This window comes from Hipposideros armiger, unplaced genomic scaffold (assembly GCF_001890085.2).
Source record: "Hipposideros armiger isolate ML-2016 unplaced genomic scaffold, ASM189008v1 scaffold_19, whole genome shotgun sequence".
NCBI classification, from domain to species: Eukaryota; Metazoa; Chordata; class Mammalia; order Chiroptera; family Hipposideridae; genus Hipposideros; species Hipposideros armiger.
The window spans coordinates 4835261-4836880 of NW_017731369.1; the positions used below are offsets into that span (position 1 = coordinate 4835261).

The following is a 1620-nucleotide window of genomic DNA, read 5'->3' on the forward strand; positions in this document are numbered from 1 at the left end:
TGATATTCGAGATTGGCTTCCTCCGGAACCACATGTTCCTCTACTCCGTGCTCGGGTCAATTCTAGGGCAGCTGGCCGTGATTTACATCCCGCCCCTGCAGAAGATCTTCCAGACAGAGAACCTGGGAGTGCTCGGTGAGTAGGAAGGGACCCGAGGCCAGGGCCATCACACACCTGCGGAGTGGGGCTGCTAAGTCCCAACCTGGGGCCTTTCCATCCCCAAAGCACCAGGCTTGTGCCTGCACTGGTTAGGAGGGCCATGTGATAGGGGGTGTGGAGAACCCAGAGTGCAGACAGCAGGTACAGTGACAGTCTGGGCTCAGCCTGTGACACGTTGCATGCCTCAGCTGAGGAGTGTGTCTGCCCCCATAGACAGTGGGAGATTTTCACAGGGGCCAGTGTGACTCGGACAGCTGCCTACCTGAAGGCAGGGAGGTGGCCATCCAGTAGTGCTTGCTGAAAGGGACACTATTTAATGACCATCTCTCTGGGGGCCGACCACACACTCCCTGGTGCAGCTCCATCCTCGACAAAGCTTCCCGCAGACCCCCACTCTTCCTTTGGAAGCTGCCCAGGGTGGCTTGGCCTCCTTGGCCTGAAGCTGTGATGACAGTCAAGTGGGAGGAGGGCTGGGTCCTGAAGGGGAGGAAGTTGCCTAGAGAGCGACGGTGACTTGGAGGGCTCGGGAGCAAGTACCCGTCCCTCCTCCTCCCTTCCTTCTTGCCCAAGCTTTCCATTGGCCAGCCCCGCCCCAGGGCAGGCTGGCTGGTGAGGCAGCCCCGAGCCAGAGCGTGGAGGTCTGAGGCCTCGGAGGCTATGGCGCTAAAAACATCCCAGCAAGACTAGGGAATGTGAGCTCTTTCCTTCCAGCATTCAAAAAGCAGTGTCCATGTGGGTCTCCTGTGAGTGCCCTATGGGCTCTGAAAAAAGGATCCCCCCCAAATGTTAGTGGATGTTTCCATTCACTGGGAATTAAGCCAGCTCACCACATCTGAAGGAAACATGGTGACTGTGCTTGGGCGTGGTGTTTAATCACTCCCTGTTGACAACAGAGAGCAGAGATGGTTCCAAACAATAAGATACAGTGGGGTCCAGGGAAGACTTTGAAAATTAACCCATTAGAATGAGTCAGGGTGGGCTGGGGGCATCTGCCCTAAGGAGAGATAGGGGGCTAGTGTCCATTACAGCTGACCTTGGTAACATGCGCCCTGCCCAGCACATCTGCCTCTTGCCCTGAACTACTTGTAGAGGCTGTGGGTCCTTGTGGAGCTGGGCTCCCAAAAATCTCCACCCCCTCAGGGAAATGGAAAGGGCTGGTCCCAGCCCCTTCGCCTGTCTCTGTCTAACTCAGGACAAGGTTCCCAAGAGCTGCATGGTAGACCCACAGCCACCACCATGCTGGGCACTGCCCCGATTCTGGGGGCAGAGAGGAGCTGGTGACCAGGGGGTGCAACCTGGGCTCTCTGACCCTTTTCACTTTTTACCTTCTCGTAGATTTGCTGCTTTTAACTGGATTGGCCTCATCCGTGTTCATTTTGTCAGAGCTCCTCAAACTATGTGAAAAATTCTGCGCCAGAGCCAAGAAAACCCAGACTCACCATGAAGATGTATAGTCGACCC

General features: G+C 56.0%; 1 protein-coding gene across 1 annotated transcript in view; it reads left to right on the plus strand.

Moving 5' to 3' along the window:
* Positions 1–1620, plus strand: part of ATP2C2 (ATPase secretory pathway Ca2+ transporting 2) — a 110523-nt gene extending 108903 nt beyond the window's left edge. The window contains exons 21-22 of the mRNA XM_019634818.1: positions 1–135; positions 1495–1620. Coding sequence (XP_019490363.1) covers positions 1–135; positions 1495–1613 — 254 coding nt within the window. The 3' untranslated portion in view covers positions 1614–1620. The remainder of the gene's footprint in view (positions 136–1494) is intronic.